The following is a 24,688-nucleotide window of genomic DNA, read 5'->3' as shown; positions in this document are numbered from 1 at the left end:
ACTTCCTTGTCTTCGTTGGGTGGCTGCAGTAACGTTGCAGTAACTACATATTGACCATGTGCTTTTATTTGCTGTGTTCCGATGCTTTGGCATCTGGGGCCCTGCTGACCTTGGAGGAACTGCCCTTCCCAGGGTTAGCCATGTCCAAAAGATAGTGATGACTCACCCCAGAACATGATTTTCAAAGACAAGGCAATCAATCTAGAGCCCACATCGCTAGTAAGTCTCCCCTGTGGGTTCTCATAGGGCTGTCATTCCAGGCCACGCTCTGCCCACCCTAATCACCTCAAGGCCAGGTCCCAGACAGGCAGGGGTGGTTCCCGCACCCCAGAACCCACTGACATTTCTCAAAGCAGCCAGTTCTATGCCTGCTTTGTCTTTTCCCAGTGTTGTGCAGACTAAAATAAAGGGCTCCCCCATGCCCTCTGCTTCCTGGCTGACCTTGGTGTGGCCCTCTGATGGTACTATGTGCCCCCTTCTCTGGGATTTCTGAGGATAACAAGCCGTCTTTTCAACGGGACTCCCTTCTGGACCTGATGGTCTCACCATACCGGAATCATCATAAAGCCTGTATTGTAAAACACATCATTGGTGTCTAAAGTTTGCACAATGCTATGGCCCCCACATTAAGGGAGTCTGGGTGAGATGACTTCATTGTCCCTACTTCTCTGACCAGAAAACACAAGACTTAATGGGAGACAATAATAACAACAACAAAAGCAATAGAAGAACACAGTTGTACCTCTTTATTGGCACAGTAACTTTTCAAAGGCTGGTATGAATAAAAAGTTCCAAGTAGCAAGACAAGGTGGTCTGGAGCCACTGCTCAGAACTTCCCACAGCCAACGAAAGCACATCAATGAACAAGGCCTTGCATTATGGGAGGGTTGAGGATATACAGCGAGGGAATCATGCAGTGGAAGTCCTGGGGGACGAACGTTGTGCGATGCAGTCCCTACTGCTCAAAACAGTACATGGCAGCGTGCTCATTTGTACTGTGTAGACCTTTGAATGAATATGACCATTTTACACTACCAGCTATGGATTTGAAGCCATACGTGTTTAACTAAGTGCCATGTGATTTCCTGTGATCTATGCTGAAGTCGGGAGGTGAAATTGAACTAAAGGGTGCACAATCCACTTATCCAGAAATACAGCGCATAGGAAAGAACAGCCTCCTCATCCATGAGTAACACCCAAAACATGGGACTCAATTCATAGTTTTGCAAGGGGTGACACTGGCGAAGCTAAAACAACAATGTAGTTTCAAGATTTCAGGTGGGTTAGGTTAAAAAAAAGGACTGTGGAGGAAAAAAAATAATCTAGAAATTATTTTTTAAAATCTGTATTTTGAAGAAAGGAAGCACCACCAATTGCATAAAGTTATAAAATGACAGTAATAAACATGTAAATAATTATCAGGTTTACAATACCAATAAAACACAAATACCTACAAAGAAATAAAATATATGTCCCGTATACTGTATTACAATAAAACCATTGGAAGTACAATAAACAGACTGTTGAACCGTAGAAAAACAACTGTACAGGGTGTGCATGGATTGCTCCTTTCCTCTGCTACTCTCCCTCTCTGGCCACCCTTTTCCCAGCCTCTCTCTCGCTACCTAGGGGTAGCACAGAGCCATAAATGAGGAGCCTGAAAATCAGAGTGTATCACCACGAGATGGATAAGAAAGAATACACACACACACACACACACACACACACACGGGATCTCATATATTTAGTGTCTGTGTCCTGTGCTTTTTTTGTCTAAATGCGTGGAGGGAAGACCCAGCGTGTGTCAGAAGGCAGCCTTCTGTTGTTGTAGCCTGGAATCAGTAGGTAGTTCTATTTTGTGAGTCTGCAGTTCAGGCTGCATCAAATGGTGGTGTCCCAGAGCTCAGACGGCAGCCTGTTGCAGGAGGCCCCTTCCGGCTTCTTCAGAAGACTGGGCTTCTTACAAGGTGGTGGGGGAGGCACCCTGGGCTCAGCGTGGTGCAGGATCTGCTGCCAGTCTTGTCCTTCCTCACAGAGCTTTCTCCTCCAGTCCAAGAGTTCCTGCAGGGCCACACTTTCATTCTCTGAGAGCCTCAGCTGATGGATTACCTGTGGGAGGAAGAGGGGGAAAAAAACAGGTAGCACCAAATATTGTGAATGAGTATGAAGTGTCATAGCAACACCTGGATACAAAGGGGCAGGGCTGGCGCTGAAAGAGGCAGCCTCTTTCCTCAGTCTCCATGCACTGCTGCCTCTGGAAACAGCACTGGGCTAGGGAGGCTATGAATTGCTGAGTTAAGGCGATGACTGCAACAAAAGACTGGGAACTAGGTAGCGTGTTAATGTGAGCTGCACCTCCAGAGGCTGCAAGAAAGAATGAAATGTCTGCTTGACCTATGCCCTCGATTATTGTGTTCATTCTTATGGCAACTTGTACTTTCTCTTCATTTAATTTCTATCCATAATAGATGTTCTCCTATTAACAGAGCTTCCTCAAGCTTCCCTCCATCCTCGGAGCTGCTCCTCCATCTGTCCACATAGTTAATAGTCAAACATGACTATTAGGGTTACATGACCTCATTTCCGACCATAAGGCATGGACCCAAAGATGCACCCCTACTCATGGGGGCCCATACATAGACAATACATAATCACACCACACTCATGTAGAAAATGTTTTCAAGCATTAGGTGTTACAAAAGGCAGTCACTAAACTATCCAATGAGCTCATTCAAGGCAGGCTAGCTGTGCTTGAGAATATTTGAAGCCTCTTTGGGGTATCTACCTGCCTGCTCTATTTGGTGGCAGTGAGACAAAGCAATGAGCTAAATTAGCAACTGTGTACTCTCTCAGACTCTGAGCCCTCAAAGATGGGAACATTATGGGCCTTTGCAGGGAAGCATCAAAACATGTAACTGTATTGGCTACATCATCTTGCATCACTATGGCCCCTGAAGAGAGACACCCTGCAGACCAAGCTTACCCTGACTTCAGCTAGGGCACAAGACAAGCTGGCTATGTAGCTGTGGTCACCCTTCTTCTGCCAGCTGCCAGGAGTCTGTAGCAGCTGGACATTGCAGATATCAATGTTTCTGGCAATTCTAAGGAAGTATACTGGTTTTTTTTTTGTTTTTTTTTTTGTTTGTTTTTTTTAAATGAGATTCTGGAAATCCAAATGGGAATACTGGGGAGAATTCAGAGGAAATGAGATGACTCATCCTACCTCCAAAGCACCGACTACTTTATTCCAGCACTTCTTCTATCTCATCACAACCCTCTCCATTAAAATGAGAGAAAATAAAACAGAACACAAGTGGTGATGCACTTATGTAGAAAACAGTCACTTGAAAGCAGCAAAGGGAGTGAGTGTTCCAGACCCATTTCTAACACCAACACCTGAGCCTACTGTTTCCCCAAGAAAGAGGATTTTAAAGGCTGGGATCAAGGAGACGATGTTTACAGCATGAAGGTCAAACCTATATTCCGAGTCTGTAACTAGAGTCCTGGAGCTGGTTATTAGTAAAAGGAGCCTCCCCAGTTGAATTGACAGACAACCAGAGGAAAGAAGAGCTTCAGGGTAGAAAAGAGGACTATGGTTACTCAGTCCCTAAAGCAATTTCTAGACATAACAGAGAGTGAGTTGCAGAGCAGAGTGGGCCCCTTAGAAGGATTTTTTTTTTTTTTCAGTCTTTAGGGCTGCATCAGAATGACCTGGAAATGAGAAATTCTGTTGGGCAGATTGCTTCTCCTCTCAGCGGAGGGAGCCAAGACAGGGTGGTGGGAGCAAGCATGAAATCAGGTTATTTAGTGAACACTTTGGCTACACATGTGCTAGGTGCTTTCCTAAGCACCTTCCAGGCATTAACTCGTCAGTTCTTAAGAGCCCTGTAAAGTGGGTACTCCTATTTTGCAGATGAGGAAACAGGAACAGGGCAGACAGGTAATCTGCCCAAAGCCACATGGAAAATGACAGATCCTGGCAGCCTGGCCCAAGAGTCCATGTGTTTCCATTTGTTGGCATCATCTATAATTTCTTTCAAAGTGGGCTAAGGACAGGAGTAGACAATTCTCAAAAGAAGATATGCTTTTAGCTGTGAGTCTACTTTGCTTAACCCAACTATTGTCGTCTAGGATCTGATACAGGCTAAGGATTAGAGTCCTCTGTACCACGTTCCTCCTCCCTTCTTTTTCTGAATGGGACCACAGTCATCTCTCTATGTTTGTCCAGGAGTGTGTGCCAGCTCCTCCGTCATCCTCCACCAGTGTGTGCTGTGCTGGTTACATTCCCTTCAGTCTCATTAGTGCGGACATGGAACATTCATATTTATGTTCCTTGGCACACACTTAGCATACAGTAGTGATCTCTGAAAACAATGTCACTAGATTAGGAAACAACATTTAGCTGATGGAAGAATATCGCTACCATGTCAACGGATTATTTTCCCCAAGCTTTCTTGAGACACCATCTTTCCTAAATGACACAACTTCATATTCGTTTATTTAGAAAAAAACTGAGGAACGTCCACTTCCAGATAGCTGTAGCAAATTATTGTTCCCGTTGTAAAAATTTCAAAAAAGAGTCATTTTTCTAAAACATCAGGAAATTCTGACAAAAGGAGAGAATTCCAGATGGAGTGAAGCTTTTTGAGGTGAACTGATAATTACCAGCTGCTTCCCCCCGCCCCCCAGGGACACTTGCCAATTCTGAGCATTTCCCCAGATCCAGAGAGTTTTTACTGGAAGAAAGAGAAACCACATAGTATTTTGGAGTTGCATGGAACTAAAGAAACAAATTGGAAACTTGTAGATCCTCAAATGCATAGCCATCGTCCACAAGGGACACTCGTTTAGCTGTTCACCTGCATGGGTGATGGGTGTCCTAGGCCAAAGTTTATAAAAAGCAGAATGAAATCTCCTACAATGACAGAGGTGCTTCAGAAATAGAACCTGGCAGGGGTGATGATGGCCTCCAGCATGTGGCCAGTCTCATCTTAAAACTTTTTCTGGATTTTGAAATTGTGTGGGGCACAAGGTTGCAGAGCCAGGCTGGGAGCTCTGAAACACAGGGCTAGCTGCTATCATCTTTCAGTGCTGAGGAACAAAGACCTCTCAATCAAAGGCACAGGAGGATTAAGCCTGAGGATTAGGAGAGAACCAGGGGTAGACTGATTCTCCAACACAGCCCAGCGAGAACTACAGTAAGAGTGAAAGCTGATGTCTTCATGGAAACACTGGAAGCCAGAAGCCAACACGTTCCTGGTTAAATTACTGAGGGGAAAAAAAAAAAGTCAACATAAAATTCTACACTGAATGAAAAATATCCCTCAAAAATGAAGGTGATAAGATTTTTTTTTTCTTGTTAATTTGTTTGAGCTCCTTGTAGATTCTGAATATTTGTTCTTTGTCAGATGTGTAGATTGTGAAGATTTTCTCCCACACTGTGGGTTGTCTGTTTATGCTGCTAACTGTTCCTTTTGCCATACAAAAGTTCCTTAGTTTAATTAAATCCCACCTATTTGTCTTTGTTTTTATTGTATGTGTTTTTGGGTTCTTGGTCATAAAGTCTTTGCCTAAGCCAATGTCTAGAAGAGTTTTTCCGATGTTATCTTTTAGAATTTTTATAATTTCAGGTCTTAGATTTAAGTCCTTGATCTATCTGGAGTTGATTTCTGAATAAGGTAAGAGATGAGGATCCAGTTTCATTCTCCTACATGTGGTCTGCCAGTTATCCCAGCACCGTTTGTTGTATAGGGTGTCCTTTCCCCACTTTATGTTTTTGTTTGCATTGTTGAAGATAAGTGGGCTGTTAAGTATTTGGGTGTATTTCTGGGTTCTCTATTCTGTTCCATTGGTCTGTCTATTTTATATTACTACCATGTTGTTTGACTATGGATGGCTTTATAGTATAGTTTGAAATCAGATAACGTGATGCCTCCAGATTTTTTCTTGTTGCTTAGTCTTCCTTTGGCTATGTGGGTTTTTGGTTCCATATGAATTTTAGGATTGCTTTTTCTAGTTCTGTGAAGAATGACAGTGGTATTCTGATAGGAATCACATTGAATTTGTCGATTGCTTTTGGCAGTATGGTCATTTTCACAATATTGATTCTACCCATCAAAGAGCATGGGATGTGTTTCCATTTGTTCACATCATCTATTAATTACTTTCAAAGTGGGCTAAGGACATGAGTAGATAATTCTCAAAAGAAGATTTACAAATGCCCAACAAACATATGAAAAATGCTCCACATCACTAACGGCGAGGGAAACGAAGATACACAAATGCCCAACAAACATCTGAAAAAAATGCTCCACATCCCCTATGGTGAGGGAAACGAAGATTTACAAATGCCCAACAAACATATGAAAAAAATGCTCCACATCACTAATGGTGAGAGAAACGAAGATTTACCCAACAAACATATGAAAAAATGTTCAACATCACTAATGGTGAGGGAAACGAAGATACACAAATGCCCCACAAACATATGAAAAAATGCTCCACATCACCTATGGTGAGGGAAACGATGATATACAAATGCCCAACAAACGTGTGAAAAAAATGCTCCACATCACTAATGGTGAGGGAAATGCAAATCAAAACCACAATGTGGTACCACTTTACTCCCGCAAGAATGGCCAGTATCAAAAAATCAAAAAATAATAAATGTTGGTGTAGATGCGGTGAAAAGGGAACTCTTCTACACTGCTGGTGGGTATGTAAATCAGTAAAACCACTATGGAAAACAGCATGGAAATTCCATAAGGAGCGAAAAGTAGAATTACCATTTGACCCAGCAATCCCACTGCTGAGTATCTACCCAGAGGAAAATAAGTCATTATATGAAAAAAATACATGCACATGCATGTTGATAGCAGCACAATTCACAATTGCAAAAATGTGGAGCCAGCCTAAATGCCCATCAATCAATGAGTGGAGAAGGAAACTGTGGTATATGATGGTATATATGATATATATATACACACACACCCCGTATATGATATGTATGATCATATATATGATATATAGATATATATGGTGTGTGTGTGTGTGTGTGTATATGATGGAATACTATTCTGCCATGCAAAGTAATGAATTAATGGCATTTGCAGCCACTTGGATGGGATTGGAGACTATTGTTCTAAGTGAACTAACTCAGGAATGGGAAACCAAACATTGTATGTTCTCACTTATAAGTGGGAGCTAAGCTATGAGGCTGCAAAGGCACAAGAATGACAGAATGGACTTTGGGACTGGAAGGAAAGGGTTGAAGGGCATGATTGATAAAAGGCTACAAATCAGATTCAGTGTATACTGCTTGGGTGTTGGGTGCATCAAAATCTCACAAATCACTACTAAAGAACTTACTCATGTAACCACATACCACCTACTCACCAAAAACTGATGGAAATAAAAGACATTTTTTTAAAAAAAGTGAAATAAAGATGTTTTCTCACAAAAGATAATGAGGGAATTTGTCATCAAACCCTCATATTAATAGAAAGAAATAGGTAAGATTTTTTTTTTTTTTTTTGTAAAAGAAGATGATTCCAGATGGGGAAAAAATAAATGGAAATGTAAGAGGGAATTAACAACACTGGAATTAGTAAACCCATGGGTAAATATAAATTATATGCTTGGAATGTCTTATAGACTTTAAATTACATGAATAACACAAGTGCCTGCCATCAATAACTGCAAAACCTTGTTATTGGGATTAAGTAGAGTTTCGAGGTCTTACGGTTCTAGCAGTATTAGAAAAGTGGTCAAAGGGATCAAATCTGTTAGGAAGCAATGAGTCAAGGATGCATGTTTTCTCCTTTTGTGAAACTATTAAAAGAATAATGTAATATTTAATCAAAGTTAATATAACAGTGAAATAATAAATATCCAATTAATCTAAAAATATGCATGAACTGTAGAGAAAAGGATATAAAAATAGAGACTAATTCCTAACAAGACAAAGTAAAGCATAAAAACTAGACAAACAAACAGAATCCAAATCTCTACCCAGCAGTTGGTGTTACTCTTCCATCTCCTTATGGCATATGCTGTATTTATCTCGATGCTAGTGTTTGATAGACCATACAACTCTGTGCTTACACCAAGCACAAAATACATCCACTCCAGATTTCCTCTAAATCCTAAACTCTTTTCAGCAGTTTTTCATAGTGACCAAAAATACACTAGATGTGAACCTCTGCTTAACCTTCATAATAGGAACAGACTTAAAACTTTGAGTCACTCCATAGAAGCATAGCAGCACTGCCAATCCGCTGACAGTGACTTTCAGCGGCTGCTCATCTGAATTAGGCTTGTCGGGAAGGATTTTGACAAAAAATGTCCCAAATCCCATGAATCATTGCTTCTCTTTTTGGAAAAAAATGCTCTCTTACCCTTTCAAAGCTTCTCGGTGTTTACTAAAAATATCTGAATTCCCAAGTACCTTATAAAAGGTGAAACTTATGTACATAAACCTTTTGAAAGCCCTTTCTTAATGAGGGTATTGAGTCTTGAATAATGTAGTGAGTACAGGACACCATATTTGAATCAGCAAACAAGAACTTTGCATAGTTCTTTGATAAGCAAAAATTTGACTGATGTTTGCAATAACCAATTAACATTCAGAATAAACCCCTTTATTGAGGGATTTCATGGAAATTTTCTTCTTTTCTATTACAGATATTAATAGCTATTGAGTAAAATCTACTAGGTATATAAGAATTGCCAGAATGGCAGAAATAAGATGCTAACATCTTATATTATTTATCTTGACTTAAGATAAAACCAAATAATTTTCACAGGTTATGTTACCATGAAGGTTATAATTCTATGTAAGACTGTATGATAGGTCACTACCTTCAACTTAGCTGAGAGGGCATTTTAAAATTATCACCTGTGAGCCAAGAAACAGAAGATCAGAAGAGGAGGCCAGTACTCCTTAACAATATTTAATCTGCTTTATTTCTATTTACTTATTCGATTCTGAAACACAAGAATTACTTTTCACGTAGAGACAAAGCTTTAAAATTTTAGAATAACAAACAAATACAATCATGAACACTATCTAAATGGCAGTCCGGTACTATGTAAACAATACAAAGTATTTAAAATGTTCGATGCTGTAAAATCATGTAAATCAATGTTTATCTATTCTTTAAACCTGATGTCCTATTGGTAACAACAAAAACACTTATGGCTTCCTTTACCATTATTTGATATTCACAGTAAATTACATATCATCATTAAAAAAGCAATAGTGACTTTGTAACAAAAGCTCTAGTTTTGATACCATTTCTTTTTGGAAAGAGAAAAAGTGCCTCTAGGGATTAAGGATGCTGCTGGCAGTGTGAGGTTGGAGTCAGCTGGCTTCACACCGAGTATAATTTATCCTGATTTGTTTGTACAATATAAAGGATGCCATAGTGGTATCTTTTAACTTAAAGCTCATTTTCCATTGCTTTAAAAGATTTATTATCTTCACCCCATATCACCACTTCAGATAACGAGTCACTTATTTATTTTCTTTTCTGGAACTTTTTATAATAGTCTTTGTCCACAGAGTCATTATCTTTTAGAACCAGAAGGCAAGTGTTATGACTGGGAAAGTACAAAGGGCTCCACATCCGCAAACCTTCGCGCTTGCCTTGTACGCCTCTGCTCTAGGAGCTCCCTGCCTCATGAATGGGACAAACGCACTGCTTTTCAAGGGCTTTTAGACAAACAAAACACGTGTCTTAAAGTGTTATACATGGCACAGAGATGGAGCGGGGCAAAATGGCGGTGTATTTTAAAAAAATTTTTTTTATTAAACCATTTACTTGGGAAAGGGAGCTTTATGGAGGAAAGTCTGAGAGGGCTTCACAAGCTCATGAACCTTTGATCAGAATATTGAGAAATGAGATGGGCACCTAACCAGTTAGAAAAGGGAAGAAGAACAGGCAAGGAGAAGGGTTTCCAGTTGACAAGTGACAGCAATGACATTAAACTTCATTTTCTAACATGAAATGACAAACCCATGTGGAATTGGAGGATGGTTTTGAGCACAGTCAGTGTGGCTGAAAAACCCGGCCTCTGGAGCCGGAACGCCTGGGATGGAACCCAACTTTGCCATCTACTTGTGCGATGCTGAGCAAGCGTTCACTGGCTTCCTCACCTGTAAAGTGGGACCACAAGAAATTACCTGCCTTGTAACAACTTGGTGTGGATTGTATGAGTCACATATGCAGGTGTCTTAAAAGAAAGCCTCATAAAAGCAGCGAGTGCCGTTTAAATATGAGCTGTAACGATTGTGCCACGGTCAGCTCCTTGACTCGAACGAAATCCCTAAACACTGCTGAATTATGACTATCCTGATGACTCAGTTAAATAATGCTAAATAAGCACACTTCTCATGATTTATGGCCTTTTATAAATATAACATAATTCATTCTTTTATTACTAAAAAGCGACCCAGAAACTACTGAGCAACACATTAGATTTAAAACATAACTATGATTTATATATGACTCAAAACTAAAGAAAGTTCTACAGGAAGAAAATTAGAAAACACAGCTTTTTTGAATTTTAGGGATACGATAAAAAAGAGTATAAAGAGATTTTAGTGATTTATTTAAACAGTTGTTAAATGCAATGCTTCTGAAGTGAGGGTTTGTATTTTCAGGAGTCCTCAAATTCCTTCAACAATTTAAAATGTATTTGCATTTATATACTCAAGATACCTTTTTAAAGTAATTGTGGTTTGTATCATCTTGAATATCTACATTTCAAGCTAGTACTCAATGAGATTTTTTCTGTCTTTGTATTTTATTTACAAGTAGGATGTCAGAAGTAATATTATTTATAGTGTTGTAGGTTAATGAGAAAAGAGCAGATGGATTTAATATGCAATACATTTTCTTTTTCTTGCAAGAAAAGCTATGTGATATTTCAAAGTAGGGTAAGTTCAAAAGCTGGCTGTCAGTTCAAATAGAAAGAGTGGTAGGGGCTTGGTTAGCCAGTGGCATAAGGTGGGAAAAATACACAAAGCTGGACACAACTTGATGAATAGAATAGTCAGCACACATGCTTCCAACAGTCGTGTCATTTCAGCTAAACAAAATCTCATGCCTAACATCAATGTTGTGAATTTTACTTTTATTTTGCTTTTGTAGACTTTTATTCTACTCAAGTGGTCAATTTGCTTTGGTTTTATAGCTTAAATGAAAGCTCAAAGAATAAAGAGATTGTTTGTAACCCTGTATGTCTATACATTTAATTAACATTGTAAAATAATTTAAGAAACTTTAAGGGTCAAGGGGATTTTTTTCTTTCATTTCAAAAGTATCACGTACATTACAAGAGTTGGAGTAATGTTGATCTATTGCATGTGGGTAGAATTAGTTACTGCTTCACAAGACTGTGGTGTCCTTGGAGCCTAAAGTGAGTAAATTAATCTCTACCCAGCACAAAGTATCCAGTGTACTTGCTTAGAGAGTTTAAATGGAGTAAGTGTATGAATGCATGGCCCACGTTTGAGAGAAGGGATAAACATTATCACACAGTATTAAATGTGTGGGTCCATTTAAAAAAAATCTTGGGGGTAAATGGGCAACTCAGCTCCATCAAGTCCAGGAAACAGAACATAAGAGAGTGCCTTCAAGCAATGCCAGGCTTCCCCTGAACGCATTCTTACACGTGAGTTGTATTTCACATTCACAGATTCAGCGAAGGGTTTTTCAAACACTAGAAAGCTCCGGGAACTTATTAAAAATGCTCGGCTGCTCTGAAATCACATAGGGTGTGGGTGGTCCCATGCCCGTTTCTTGCTGTGAATTCAACATGCCTAAATAGATCTGAATGGCTAGTGGGTGGCGCCGCTGAAGGAGAGGGGGACAGTCACCACAGACTCCTGGTAACTGAAGAACGCAGTGCCTTAGGGTTAAGCAATCACATAAACTTAAAATGTCCAAAATTATTGTTTTGGGATGGCATGGAAAAAATCATACTGTTCTATAACAGGTACAAAACCCAGGCATTTAGAAAAGTGCACAGGCTCTCTGACAGTTTAATGTCTCTGAAAACAAAATTGTTTGGTGAATAAGCTAATAAGACGCTTGCTAGTTATTCTGTAATTTTTATTTTTAAAGTTGACATTCAAAAGAGAGCTGAAAGCTTCAAAGTTTGGGGGCCACTTGCAGTTCTGTAATGAGACAGGAAAGTCACAGTTTATAGGGAGCTAGGAAAATCTGACGTCCAAAGCAATTGACAAAGGGATCCATTCCACAAACATTGGTGGCCAAGGCACTATTACTGGAGCACTTAGGGTGAGGCCAGCATTTCTCATAAACAAGCTCCTGTCAGTTTAGACCACCTAAAATGTGGCCTCGGTTAAACCTCTAACACCCCTATGTTCTCCTTTCTGCTCTTAAGAAAGGATTATGTAAGGTAAAAGCTAAGTCATTTACATTCAATAAATGTCTCTGCCTCCAAACACCAGGAAAGCATTTCAAGCTCCTAGAATGTGCAAACAGATACATAAAAGTTCATGGTCCAGACGCATTTCCCTCTGGGTTGGGATACTCACCCTCAAACAAATTCCCTTCCATTCATTACATTTTCAACGAGAAGATTCCTTCATAGCAATGGTAATTCTTAGAAAATTACAATGCTACTTAAGATACTGGTGATTACTAACTTGACAACCCAGTACGGGGCTTTAAAAAATGATTTTATTCTGTTATTGAGAAAACCTTGGTGATTTGAAATTTAGACATTCAAGACATGAATCTACTTTCCATTTCTGTACTTGTACTGTAAAGTATCTTGTGTCTTCCAACACCCAGGAGCTATCAATTAGATAAGAAGACAGAGTTTGATAAAGTGATGTAAAAACGGAGGTTATGCCAGTGTTTTCTCTAAAGTGAGACACTTGTAATTAGTTCACTTATTATCAGGCGTTACAAAACACTAAATCTCTCACAACCTGGACAAAAATACAACGTGATCTAAAGGCTTAATGAGGTTTATAGCTTATTTATATATTTAATAATTTTCAATAATTTCCTATTGGGCAATTATGAGGTCTAGGGCATGAACTAATTAAACATACGCTATAAAATTTCTTTACTTTCTATGGATATGCATTCCTGTGGATCGTATTAATAAATGTAAATTAATAATTTGCTGCTGATTTTAACTTAAGTCTTTCCCTTCAAGGATAAAAATAGTCTTTGTTAAATAATTCATATGTAAAATCATGTTGCTGTTCATTTGTCACAGAATTGATTTTTCTATTGACTATTCACCCAAAGGTGAAAAGAGGCATTTACTGACATTTATGGAAATTAAAAGAAGGAAATGTCTTGGCTGACTGAATAGTGAATATTAGTGTTTCAAATGCAAATCCCATTTCTACTTGGTGCTAACAAGATGTAGAAGAATAAAAAATGTTCAAAAAAGAAATTTTAAAAAAACAGTCTGTAAAACCAAAGTCTACTTCAATAAATCCTAAAGATATAGCATAAAGTGTGATTTTTAAGAAGTCTTTGATTAAAAGCTTACATATATCTACACTTCTAAAATACCAAGAAAAATATCTGAAAGTCAAAACAGCACTTGTGGTTTTTTAAAAGAATTAGTCCTTCCTAATTCAGAAATGTTCATTTATATAGCAATACAATTAAATGCATTCTTGGAATTTTGTTTCCTTTATTGCTTAAGGTTTAAACAAAGGGGAAAATATCCTTTAAAACTCAGTTTTATTGGAAACAAGAGGAGCTATATCTGGACAATAGTGAGGGAGGGAAGCAAGAGAGAGGATTTGCAATTTTTACCTTATCTGGATGCTTTAATTTCCTAAAAAGAATCAACAACTATTCTTTACTTTTATAATAAATAACATTATATTAGAACACACTTAGTATAATTTAAATATAATTATTTTTGCATTTAGCAACTGATTTTAACCTCTCCACACATAGTTATGAGTAAAAATGGACTCCAATGAGAGAATGTATGTTTCCTCATACCAACTGAAAGTTAAAAAATAGAAACTTAAAATTTTACTACAAATCATGCAATATAATTAATTTGTGACATTTAGGATAAGGATTTTGTATGAACTCTGTTCTCTTGCCACTTTCTTTAGGGAGAAGAAAAAATCTGTCTATATAATTTGCTTGCTCAAAAATCTTTAATGCCACTGCTTTCCCCTAGCCTAAAGAAAGAATCAAGCCCATATGCTTTGAGAAAGTTCTGTATTTTCTGGCCACACTGAATTATTCTAGCCTCGTCATCATCCATTCTGACACAGTCTCTATATTTCAACCCAACCAGATATATGTGGAACACCCTGGAATTCTATTTTTCTTCCCTACAATCGTCCTGGTTTGTACATCCGAATTAAAATTCCCTGCCGGATAGATGCTTCTTCAAGGTTTCTAGTATCATCTTCAGGATATTATTTTATACCCTTAAAGCACTTTCAAACGTTAGTACTCTAGTAGACACTCACAACCGTGTGAAATATGCAGGTTCAATATCATTAGCCTCATTTCACAGATGCAGAAAGTCACCTTTCAAGCCTAAAGTCCCTTGGCTAGAAAGTGGTAGAGTCAAAATGCCATTTCAGGTGCAATTGAGTTTAGTCAACTTTTATATGTATTAATTACATTGCCTTCCAAAAAAGTTTTACCCATCAGTCAATTAATAAATGTATTTCAAAGCTTTATGAAGATGCAAGGAACTATGGTGGGTTCTATAGGACTAAGCCAGACCCACACTATCTGACCACCTGTATCAAGGGGCTTTCGTTCAGATTGAGCAACAAGACATAAATGCATAAAAATTATATGAATAAAGATGTTTAGACAAGACATAAGTACAAAAATTTCACAAGGCAGGATAGCATTAATTGATTAACAACTTCTGCATGTGATTACTGCTGTTGGAATACAGAGGAGAAACAACACATTTAAAGGCAGTCTGGCCACTGGGATGTGTGATTTGATCTGGATTGAAAGGATGACTAAGATACAACAAGAAGAAAGGCCAGTTGAGTTGAGTGGTATAACAAATGGTATTCATATTTTGCTTACATGTATATAATTATTATAAAACCAAGAGAGAGAAAAGCCCTGTGAGATGTGGGTACAGGACTTGACAGTAGACTTTGGAGTAACAATAGAGTTGTGAATAACTAGGAAAGGAGGTAACGCCTAGGAATAAGGGTGAGGAAAACAAGGGTCAAAATCATGGTAGCATGGCACCCATAGCCTTAGAGGAGAGAGAAGTCAAGTAGAAGAATACTTCCCCCAACCTGCTACATTAGCCTGTATCTTAATTTACAATGTTTCGCAGGATACAGTTTAACTATTCATTTAGTAATTTCTCAAAATATTTTTTCCAGAAATAATCATGTTATTTAATCGTGTGTAACAGCCTTAAATAAAATTAAATACGAATGAAGAAAATAATTTTATGAAGCTGGACTATAATAGAACCCAATTCAACTAGATTTTAAAACACCAGCTATAATTGGAAAGGGGCACAGATTATCAAATCAATGGGATCAATGAACAACTCCAAAATGCAGTGACCTGTTAGAGTCACCCACTTGAGAACTGGAGGTAAGAAAGGCACTTCTGTATCATTACTAAATGCACTCAAAGAGTTCTGAACCTATTAAAATATTTCTATTTCTCAGGGTGCCCAATTTATTACAGGGAATTCACTTTTTCCTTCAGCAAAATTAAGTTCATTTATTTTTGAAGAAGTTTTAGGAGTTACAAACTATATACACATAGAGAACACTGTGTGTGTGTGAGAGAGAGAGGGAGAGAGAAAGAGAGTATGTATAAAGGGTAGCTTGATGGAGGACCAACTGATCATTATTTTGTATTATAATTTCTTATTAATAATATTCCTATAATTCTATCACTGGAAGACATTAAGAGGCATGATTTTGGCTATCTTAAATCTTAAAGAATAAAGATTACTGAATAATGGAAGTTAAACTTAGGTACTACAAATATTAATGCCTAACAGCAACAATAAAATATTAAGCAAATAAATGATGAAGAGGTCCCAGTTATGTTACCCAAGATGCTATAACAGATAAATCATAAATATCAGTGGTTTGGCACAAAAGGAGGATATTTCTTGCTCATAGAGGCCAGAATCTGATGAGTGGATGACCTTTTTTATCACCATAAGTGAACCTGAGTCTTGGAGGATTCTGTATCCAGTTTTGGGTTGAGAAAGGTCATAGAAGATAGTCAAGGTTGGTTTGCATGGGCTATGCTTACAAGTGGTGCCCCTCACTATGGTTCTCATTCCATTGGCTATTTTCGGTCAGATGACTACCCCTAACCACAAGGGATACTGGGACATGTAGTTTAGCTTTATGATTAAGAAAAAGAAGGCATGAATTTGGCAGGCACAGCATCTGCCACTATGACTCTGGGCTCAATTACATTGCCCTTAAGATACTGTCAGAGCAAATAACGTGGGTACAAATGCTAGAGAAAAGAAAAACAGATGTCAGGAAGGATTAGGAAGGAAAAGAGGCAAGACTCTGCTAAAGTAGGCAAAATATAAAAGCAAATATTTTAAATTAATATTCCTTTCCAGAAACAGTAAAAATCACCTGCAAGTGTATAAAATTAATTTAAATCCATTTGGGCTTCAAAATCTAGACTTTTTATATCATTGACTGCATGACACTTCTTTCCAATATCACAGCTCATCTGTTTTAGAAACAGAGTCAGAATTACAAAATGACAGTTTCAAATAATAATGCAATCATAAAAATCAGAGAAAAATCAGGTCTACTAGGTCTACTGAGGTCATAAAACACATACCTTCATCAGTGTTAGCTGACTCTATTTCAGCATAATGGAAATCCTTCTATTCTTTTAGCCTGAATTTCGCTTTCAAAATTATCAGAAAATATGGGGCCCAGGTTCCCTGGGGTCTCTCTTCCAATTCTCTGATATCTTGAGCAGAAACAGAGCTATATGTCTAATATTTTCCTCTTACAAAAAAAGGCAAACATTTAACCTTTACTTATAATCTGAACAGATTAAAGAAAGTTGTAATATAATATAGTCATAATTGGTATTTTATATTTAGCCTCTTGCTGTAGTTCACAACTGGAAAGTATCTCTTTCCTAGAATTAACACTTAAAGTAATTTCGACCCTACTTGAACATCTAGTGACAAGTAGAGTAATCTCACTGCAGCCACACCGGCCTTTTTGCAATGCAGGCATGATCCTACCTCAGGGCCTTGGCTGCTCCCTTTGCTTGGAACACTCTGCCCTGACGTCAGAACGGGTCTCTCCCTGACTTCCATGTCTTTGCTCAGGGAGGCTTTTGTTGATCCCTGATTTACAGTTGCAACTCAGCCCAACCTTCTTCCTCACCACTCTCCAGTCTGACCCTTCCAACCCTGCTTACCCTGTTCAACATTTTCTTTTTTCCATGTGATTTTTCCTTTTATATATTACACATTTTACTTAAATATTGCTTATTTTTCCATGCTAGAATTTAACTTCTATGAGGGCAAGCAAGTTTGCTTTGTAGACAAAGTATTCCACGTGCCTAGACCTGTGCCTAGTACAAGCAGAACCTCAATAAACATCTTTTGATCGATGAATGAGCCTTTGAAAATTCTTTTTTTTTTTTTTTTTGAGACGGAGTTTCGCTCTTGTCCCCTAGGCTGGAGTGCAGTGGCGCGATCTTGGCTCACTGAAAACGCCACCTCTGGGGTTCAAGTGATTCTCCTGCCTCAGGCTCCTGAGTAGCTGGAATTACAAGCGTCTGCCACCACGCCTGGCTAATTTTTGTATTTTTAGTGGAGACAGGGTTTCTCCATTTTGGCCAGGCTTGTCTCAAACTCTTGACCACAGGTGATCCACCCGCCTCGGCCTTCCAAAGTGCTAGGATTACAGACGTAAGCCACCACACCCAGCCTGAAAATTCAATTTTATGCAATCCACTCACTTGGAATTCAAAATGCTAAATGTATATTATTATATGCTTTAAGTTGCTTTATGCATTGCTTATACATGGATGCATATAACTGAATGGAGTTACAAACCTTGCATATTATTCTTGATAGGTAATGTAAGGATGTTCCAGAGTCATTTTTATCATATGTCACTTTCAAATTAAATAATTTTAGAAGCCAATCACTGTATAAAATGTGACTTCACTTTAATTCCCTCCAACCAGTGAAACAACTGCCTCTGATCCTAATTACCAAGTTTATTGATACATTTTTAACATGGGATTAAATTTAAAATATCTAATAAAGTTAGGGAATAATATATCAGTCAGCTTCTCTTAATTCTTCTGGAGCTGCTACTGGTTAACAATTACATTGAGCCAGCAAATTATTGAGTGCTTTGTGTTTGGAATTCAAAAGTGATTAAGATGCATTTAATGCACTCTCTATAAGCTCACAAGTCTATGAAGGCATGCACACACACACACAAATGATTATATTACACTGACTGATTATATGTCACTGAGTTGACATACTCAGTATTAGGAAGAAGCCAGAAGCATGGCCTAATGTTGTAAAAAGTGCGGAACAATTGTTATCTGTACAGAAAAAAATGTAAAATTACATTGCTAACTCACACCATTCTCAAAAACAAAGTCCAGGTAGCTTAAATCCCTAAATGTAAAAAACAAACCTAAACTTTGTAAAAATATAATAGAATAATATCTTTATGGCAGGCAGCAGTAAAATAATTTTTTTTCCTTAAAAAATTGTATAAGAAAGATTTTCTTAAACAGAATGACAAAAGTACAAACCCTAAAGGTAAGGATTAATCAATTTGACTATAATAACATTAAAACTTTATGTGGGATAAACACATAAACCAGTAAGCCCACTGCAGACTAATTCTCTCACTGATTACAACTAAAACTTTGTATAAAATACAAAACATCTATCGAGGAATTGGGAAAGTTAAAAAAAACCAGCAACAACAAAATACAAACAAATCGTAGTAGGGAATCAAAACGTAGAGAACGAAGGCAGAATAATGGCATGCTCAGCTAAAGAAAACTAAGATTTCTTGGGCATACTCTAAATGAAATGCTAAAGGGAGATCTTTAAGCTGATGTAAAATGACACCAGAAAGAAACTCAGAATTTCAGAAATGAAGGAGAGCAACAGAAATTGTAAATATTGAGTTAACATAAAAGATGATTTTTTTCCCCCCACTATTTTCTCCCTGTATGACTGTTGAAAGGAAAACTTACAACACGGCCTGGGGGGTTTCAATGTACATAGATGTAGCACATGGGTCAATTGCTAAGTAAAGATGGGTGATAGAGGGTGATGGGACCAAGACAATTGACCAGGGTAGACTGAAATTAGATGTGCATATATTACAATTTTAATTCACCAATAGGTAATGTAAAATGGAATTTAAAAAATATCCAAATAATCTGAAAGAAGTCATGGTAAAGAAACAGAAGAATGAAAATAGCAGGGACAATCAGAAAAACACATAATAAAACTAATATACCTTGTGATGGTAAATATTGAGTGTCAACTTGATTGGATTGAAGGATGCAAAGTATTGATCCTGGGTGTGTTTGTGAGGGTGTTGCCAAAAGAGATTAACATTTGAGTCAGTGGACTCGGGAGAGGCAGATCTTCCCTTGATCTGGGTGGGTACCATCTAATCAGCTGCCAGCACTGCGAGAATAAAGCAGAAGGAAGAACATGGAAGGACCTGACTTGCTGAGTCTTCCTTCCTTTATCTTTCTCCCATGCTGGATGCTTCCTTTTTTTTTTTTTTTTGACAGAGTTTTGCTCTTGTGGCCCAGCCTGAAGTACAATGGCGCCATCTCTGCTCACTGCAACCTTCGCCTCCTGGGTTCAGGCAATTCTCCTGCCTCAGGCTCCCGAGTAGCTGAGATTACAGGCATGCACCACCACACCAAGCTAATTTTTGTATTTTTAATAGAGATGGGTTTTCACCATGTTGGCCAGGTGGTCTTGAACTCCCAACCTCAGGTGATCCACCCACGTCGGCCTCCCAAAGCGCTGGGATTACAGGCATGAGCCACTGTGCCCGGCCCTGCTTCCTTCTTTTGAACATTGGACTCCAGGTTCTTCAGCTTTTGGACTCTTGGACTTATATCAGTTGTTTGCCAGGGGCTCTCGGGCCTTTGGTAACAGACTAAAGACTGCACTGTCGGCTTCCCTACTTTTGAGGTTTTGGGACTCAAACCTGGCTTCTTTGCTCCTCAGTTTGCAGATGGCCTATTGTGGGACTTCACCTTGTGACAGTGTGAGTCAATTCTCCTTAACAAACTCCCTTTTATATATTCATCTACCATGTTAGTTCTGTCCCTCTAGAGAACCTATCAACACATACCTAAATCTAACCATATCAATAATCACATTAATAGAAATGGTCTCATGAAAGGTTGTCAGATTGGATAAAAATAAATAAGACTCATCTGTTATGTTGCCTACAGAAATCTCATGTCAAATATAGAAAGATGAATACATGAAAGTGAAGGGGTGAATTTTTTGTGGGGAGGAGGCAAAAAGTTCTAAAGTTAGATTGTAGAGATAGTTGCACAACATTAAGAAGTTACAAAGAAACACTGAATGTTCATAACTTAAATGCATGGGTTTTGTGGTATGTGACTTATATCTTGATAAAGCTATTTTTAAAAAGTAAGGATGAAAAAATATACCTTGTAGACAATGAACAAAATAATGGAGTGGCTTTATTAATTTCAGACAAAGTAGACTTAAAGAAATACAAATAAAAAATGAAATTGTATAATGATGAATAGATCTTCGCCAAAAAAGATGCAATAATTTTAAGCCTTTGTATCTAAAATATAGCTTCCAAATGCATGAGGCAAAAACTGATGAAACTGAAAGGTGTGGACAAAGCCATGGTACAGTTGGAGACCTCTGTGCTCTTCTCTCAGGAATAGATGAAAAATGAACATGGAAAGCCAGCAGAGATGTGGAAGTGGACACAAGTAACCAAACAGACCTAATCCACACTTCCAGACGACTCCACACAATGGAAGTAGAATACACATTTTTGTTCCAGTGCACAGGGAAATTTCACCCAGACAGGTCATATCCTGGGCCATAAAAACATTTTAGTACATTTAAGAGAACTGAAATCATACAAGGTATGCCCTCAGGTCACAGCGGAAGTAAAGGAGAATTCAGTAGCAGAAAGGTACCCGGAAAACCCCAAATACCTGGAAAGTATCAGTGTTAGCCAAAGAGAAAGCCCCATGGGAAATTAGAAAATATTTTGAACTGAATGAAAATGGAAACAAAACGAATTAAGATTTGTGGGATGCAGCTATTCCAGTGTTGAGATGGAAATTTATAACTCTATTAAATGCTTTTATTAGGAGAAAAGAAACACTTCAAGTCAGTGATCTATGCCACCTATTTAAGAGAGCAGAAATAGAGACAATTAAACCCAAAGCAAGCAAAAGACAAGAAAATAAAAACAACAGAAATCAATAAAACAGGAAAACAATAGAAAAAAATCAATAAAATCAAAAGTTACTTTAAAAAAGTCAATCACATTGATAAACTTCTAGCTAAACAGACCAAGAAAACACAACAAGCAAAATGTGTGCCATGCATGAAACTGGCAAGGAATATTATTCAGAATACGTAGAAAATTCCTAACATCATCAAGAAAATCATGAAAACCAGTTAGGAAATAAGAAAAGGATGTGTTTGGATTAACAAGTCTGAGAATATGTGAAAATACTGCTTGGCAACCAGGAAATATAATAAAACCACAATAAGATCCATTTTACATTGATCATATTGGCAAAAATTAAAATGAATAATTAAACCAGGCGCTTACCAGGAGAGATGGAAAACTTCACTCCCTTCTAGAAGTATATACACTGATTTAACCTTGTAGGGGAGTAATTTGGCAATAACCACTGTGGCTGAAAATGTCCATGAGCAGAAACTTAGTACTTCCATTTCTAGGGGAATCTTTGGCAACTTTTTTTCCCAATTGTAAGTTAGAGGCATTCTCAGTGATGCTAATTGTAGCATGACTTGTAACATTGACAACTTGGAAATGATTTTCTACTCGCTTTGGTCAACCTGTAAACATGTTCTTAAGAAATGCCATGACCACATTTACATGGAACTTGTTCCTCAGAAAAGTTTCCAATGGAGGAGGCATGTTTGCACCTAAAAAGCAATATGATTGTGTGTGCATGTGTGGTGTGTGTGTGTCTGTGTGTTGAAAAGCTTATAGAGTCACTGGCCAGAATGTATGCTCACACCCTTGGATGCTGTAACTTCTAGTCCTCTAGTGAAGTTGTAAACTACAAAATGACCTGCATATTGGCACTGAGCACACAGCATCATCAATCTCCCTGCATCTTTTGTGGAGATCACAGAATTAGGTTTTCTGTGGACCACAACACAACAGACCACAGGAAAACACCATCTGTTTTGTGCTCATCTGGCCCCTCGAGGCACCAGCACCCTAGGGCCAGCAGCAGCAGGTCGTGTGACACCTGTCCTTCAGTCCCTAATGCTTTCTTCTCCTCCTGAACTTGCTCCCTGCCATGCTTGTTGAAGGAATATGAATATAATTTTGCACTAAGTATGTGCTGGTCATCAATAGTTTCTCATTGTGTCGATACCTCAGCCCTAAAGTTGTTTTTAAATTTAGTTTAGTTTTTTTTTCTTTTTTTTGAGACAAGGTCTCTGTTGCTTAGGCTGGAGTGCAATGGTGTGAAGACAGCTCACCGTGGCCTCGATCTCCTGAGCTCAAGTGATCCTCCTGCCTCAGCCTCCCGAGAGCTGGGACTACAGGTGTCAACCCTAAAGTCTGTACATTTCACCTGGAGCTAATACTGAGAATAAAATAACAAGTGGGAGGAACATGTATCGAAAAGGAAAAAAAAAAAAGTCCTACCGCAGCAACAAGAAGAAGCGGTTTGCAGAATAATCTGTAGAAAGTGAGATTTTTTTACACTTTAAAAGCATGCATAGCATTGGTTATTACTTGTGAATATGATATGATTTGTGAGTACACCTATGCTCAGTAAAGGTGCAAACATGGATGAAGGGGGCTACGTGCAAACTTCATTGTGATGATTCCCTTCTGGTGTGGTAGGCAGGGATGAGACTGAGAACTAGGATACATGTTTTTCCAAAAATGTAGCTCTAAGGTAATAATGCAAAATGTTAAGACTTACTAAAGGTGGGTGTTTCATTAATCACTGTTTCTTTCTAAGTTTATACTATTGCCTAATAAAACATGTTTTAAAAATCACACATATAATAGATTTTAACAAAATCCCAGAAAAATATTGGGTTCTCTTGATCCAATCTAATCTCTAATCTCCTACATATTTTAGATGGCATCTACAATGTTAAAATCAGAGCTGGTTTTTAGAATATTGACCATGCAAAGAAAGGAATATCATAATAACAAGAGCAAGCAAGCTTTTTTCTTTTTTTCTTTTTTCTTTTTTCTTTTTTTTTAGCACCTACAGTATTCCAGGCAGCATGGTAGGCATGTTACATGTATTTTCTTTAATTGACCCCCAAAGTTACCTTTTTGTGCACTTACATGATAAACAATGAATCTGGGATTCTTATCTAGTTCTTTTCTTACTTTCTTCACTTTAAAAACCAATTAAATTAATATTGAAATTGTTACCTAGAATTTACAGTTAGCCAGATGTTTCCAATTACTTTGTTACTCCTCCACTATACAATAATATTGCTAATTGCAGATTTCCCATCTACAAGGTGAGCTTGTAGAAATATCACAAGACTTTTTCCTCTTTAAAAACATAGTTACAGCCAGGCATGGTGGCTCACTCCTCCAATCTTAACACTTTGGCCAGGGGGCGCGGACCATTTGAGGGCAGGAGTTCGAGACCAGCCTGACCAACATGGTGAAACCCCGTCTCTACTAAAAAAAAAAAAAAAAAAAGAAAAAAAAAAATAGGCCAGGGTGCAGTGGTTCACAACAGTAATCCCAGCGCTTTGGGAGGCCTGGGTGGGTAGATCGTAAGATCAGGAGATTGAGACCGTCCTGGCTAACATGATGAAACCCTGTCTCTATTAAAAAATAAAAATAAAAATTAGCTGGGCGTGGTGGCATGTCCTGTAGTCCCAGCTACACAGGAGGCTGAGGCAGTAGAATCGCTTGAATCTGGGAGGTGCAGGTTGCAGTGAGCCAAGATTGAGCCACTGCACTCCAGGCTGGGCAACAGAGACTCTGTCTCAAAAAAAAAAAAAAAAAAAAATTAGCCAGGTGTGGTGGCGCATGCCTGTAATCCCAGCTACTTGGGAGACTGCGGCAGAAGACTCGCTTGAACCTGGGAGGCGGAGGTTGCAGTGAGCCGAGATCGCACCACTGAACTCCAGCCTGGGACAGAGGGAGACTCCGTCTCAAACAAACAAACAAATGAAAAAAACATAGTAACTACTCTGACTTCATATTCTCTTAAAATTTATGGCAATTAAATCCTCCTCATTGATAATAAATAGTGTCTTAATCAGAAAAATTATGCATTTATGTACACTTATGTTGTATTAATAAATACAGTGCAATTTTATGACGGAAAAATACAAAATACAGGATATGTTTTTGTTTTTTATTTTCCAAATTTCTATTTATCTCTCCTGGACATGACCTTTCCCT

General features: G+C 38.1%; 1 protein-coding gene across 3 annotated transcripts in view; it reads right to left on the bottom strand.

Moving 5' to 3' along the window:
- Positions 1–721: 721 nt before the first annotated feature.
- The window catches only part of MYO16 (myosin XVI), a 702,327-nt gene continuing 678,360 nt past the window's right edge, over positions 722–24,688 (bottom strand). For all 3 annotated transcript variants that reach the window (XM_025364355.1, XM_025364354.1, XM_025364353.1), the window contains exon 35: positions 722–2,109. In XM_025364355.1, coding sequence (XP_025220140.1) covers positions 1,882–2,109 — 228 coding nt within the window. In that variant the 3' untranslated portion in view covers positions 722–1,881. The remainder of the gene's footprint in view (positions 2,110–24,688) is intronic.

The sequence above is a fragment of the Theropithecus gelada genome, chromosome 17 (assembly GCF_003255815.1).
Source record: "Theropithecus gelada isolate Dixy chromosome 17, Tgel_1.0, whole genome shotgun sequence".
Classification (NCBI taxonomy): Eukaryota; Metazoa; Chordata; class Mammalia; order Primates; family Cercopithecidae; genus Theropithecus; species Theropithecus gelada.
The sequence above is the reverse complement of the archived record's forward strand: the minus strand, read 5'-3'. Positions and strand labels throughout refer to the sequence as shown.